At 46.1% G+C, this 2,193-nt stretch overlaps 1 protein-coding gene across 2 annotated transcripts in view; it reads left to right on the top strand.

Annotated features, from left to right (window-relative positions):
• Positions 1-1,164: 1,164 nt before the first annotated feature.
• cul5b (cullin 5b) overlaps positions 1,165-2,193 on the top strand; it is a 49,440-nt gene continuing 48,411 nt past the window's right edge. The window contains exon 1 of one of the 2 annotated variants that reach the window (XM_072447030.1): positions 1,165-1,242. In XM_072447030.1, coding sequence (XP_072303131.1) covers positions 1,225-1,242 — 18 coding nt within the window. In that variant the 5' untranslated portion in view covers positions 1,165-1,224. The remainder of the gene's footprint in view (positions 1,243-2,193) is intronic. The other variant, XM_072447031.1, reaches the window with a different exon arrangement.

Genomic DNA, 2,193 nt, shown 5'->3' with positions numbered 1-2,193 from the left:
GCAGAACCATGGCTCTATTGGGCAGAACCATGGCTCTATTGGGCAGAACTGTGGTTCTATTGGGCCGAACTGTGGCTCTATTGGGCAGAACTATGGCTCTATTGGGCATAACCGTGGTTCTATTGGGCAGAACCATGGCTCTATTGGGCAGAACTGTGGTTCTATTGGGCAGAACTGTGGCTCTATTGGGCAGAACCGTGGCTCTATTGGGCAGAACCATGGCTCTATTGGGCAGAACTGTGGTTCTATTGGGCAGAACCATGGCTCTATTGGGCCGAACTGTGGCTCTATTGGGCAGAACTATGGCTCTATTGGGCATAACCGTGGTTCTATTGGGCAGAACCATGGCTCTATTGGGCAGAACTGTGGTTCTATTGGGCAGAACTGTGGCTCTATTGGGCAGAACTGTGGCTCTATTGGGCAGAACCGTGGCTCTATTGGGCAGAACCATGGCTCTATTGGGCAGAACCATGGCTCTATTGGGCAGAACCATGGCTCTATTGGGCAGAACCATGGCTCTATTGGGCAGAACTATGGTTCTATTGGGCAGAACTGTGGCTCTATTGGGCAGAACTGTGGCTCTATTGGGCAGAACTGTGGCTCTATTGGGCAGAACCATGGGGGCAGAACCGTGGTTCTATTGGGCAGAACTGTGGCTCTATTGGGCAGAACTGTGGTTCTATTGGGCCGAACTGTGGCTCTATTGGGCAGAACTATGGCTCTATTGGGCATAACCGTGGTTCTATTGGGCAGAACCATGGCTCTATTGGGCAGAACTGTGGCTCTATTGGGCAGAACCATGGCTCTATTGGGCAGAACTGTGGTTCTATTGGGCAGAACCATGGCTCTATTGGGCAGAACTGTGGTTCTATTGGGCAGAACTGTGGCTCTATTGGGCAGAACCATGGCTCTATTGGGCAGAACCATGGCTCTATTGGGCAGAACCATGGCTCTATTGGGCAGAACTATGGCTCTATTGGGCAGAACTGTGGTTCTATTGGGCAGAACTGTGGCTCTATTGGGCAGAACCATGGCTCTATTGGGCAGAACTATGGCTCTATTGGGCAGAACTGTGGCTCTATTGGGCAGAACCATGGTTCTATTGGGCAGAACTGTGGCTCTATTGGGCAGAACCGTGGGGGCAGAACTGTGGCTCTGTGTTCTCTCTACTCTCCTGGCATCGTCACTCTCGCGAGAAGCAGCGAGAGGATGAGTTGAAGGAACATGGCGACGCTGCTAAAGGTAAGATCAGGCTCCAGCTTGATTCTGTTGTCTTCGTGTCCCTGTCTCTCTGTCACGCGCGCACGTGTCCACCTCCTACACGCGGGGACTGAGCACACGTGCTCCCGCGCCTCACACGGACCCTGCGCGAGCCAGGAGCGGGTTTATGCCCCTCCCGGCTAACATTACCTTAGCAGCTACTTCCCAGTGATGGTTCTAGCCTCTGCTGACCACACTGTCCATCCTTCAGTGGACATCACGTGAAGAGGACAGACACACGGAGCGTTTGGAGACGGGTTGTTCTGGGGTCACGCTCGGGATCAGATGCTGTTGTCCTCAAGGAGGAGGAGGAGGGACAACACTGGACAGCAGCATCTGTCCCAGAATGACCATAAAGACCCTTTAATGACCATGAAGACCCTTTAATGACCATAAAGACCCTTTAATGACGAGCTGCTCAAAGGACTAAATGTACAGATAAACCTGGTCAAATATCACTCCAGACAAGTCAAAATAGATCAGTCAAATGACTACTGAAGTGAAAGTACTGAAGTATTCCTGATAGAGTAAGTTACTGTCAGTCAGGACGTAAAACCATGTTTATAACTACATTTGAATAACATGCATTTGGTCATAGTGGTTATTTTCTTGATGCAGTTGTTTACATCAAAAACATGATGTTAAAATAATCTGCACATGTCACAGGGAAGTAAGACCACTCTAATATACACATATGTGTATAATATACACATGTATATAATTATGTGCTCTGTCTTTGTGCTCGTGCAGAATGCTGTTCATATGCCAGTCAGCTGCTATATATATATATATATATATATATATATATATATATATATATATATATATATATATAATTTATTATTTATATATATATATATTTATTATATATATATATATTTATAATATATATATATATATATATATATAATTTATTATTTATATATATATATA

Source organism: Eucyclogobius newberryi, unplaced genomic scaffold, assembly GCF_026437365.1.
Source record: "Eucyclogobius newberryi isolate DKJ021-1_F unplaced genomic scaffold, fEucNew1.0.hap1 SCAF_15, whole genome shotgun sequence".
Taxonomy (NCBI): domain Eukaryota; kingdom Metazoa; phylum Chordata; class Actinopteri; order Gobiiformes; family Gobiidae; genus Eucyclogobius; species Eucyclogobius newberryi.
The sequence above is the reverse complement of the archived record's forward strand: the minus strand, read 5'-3'. Positions and strand labels throughout refer to the sequence as shown.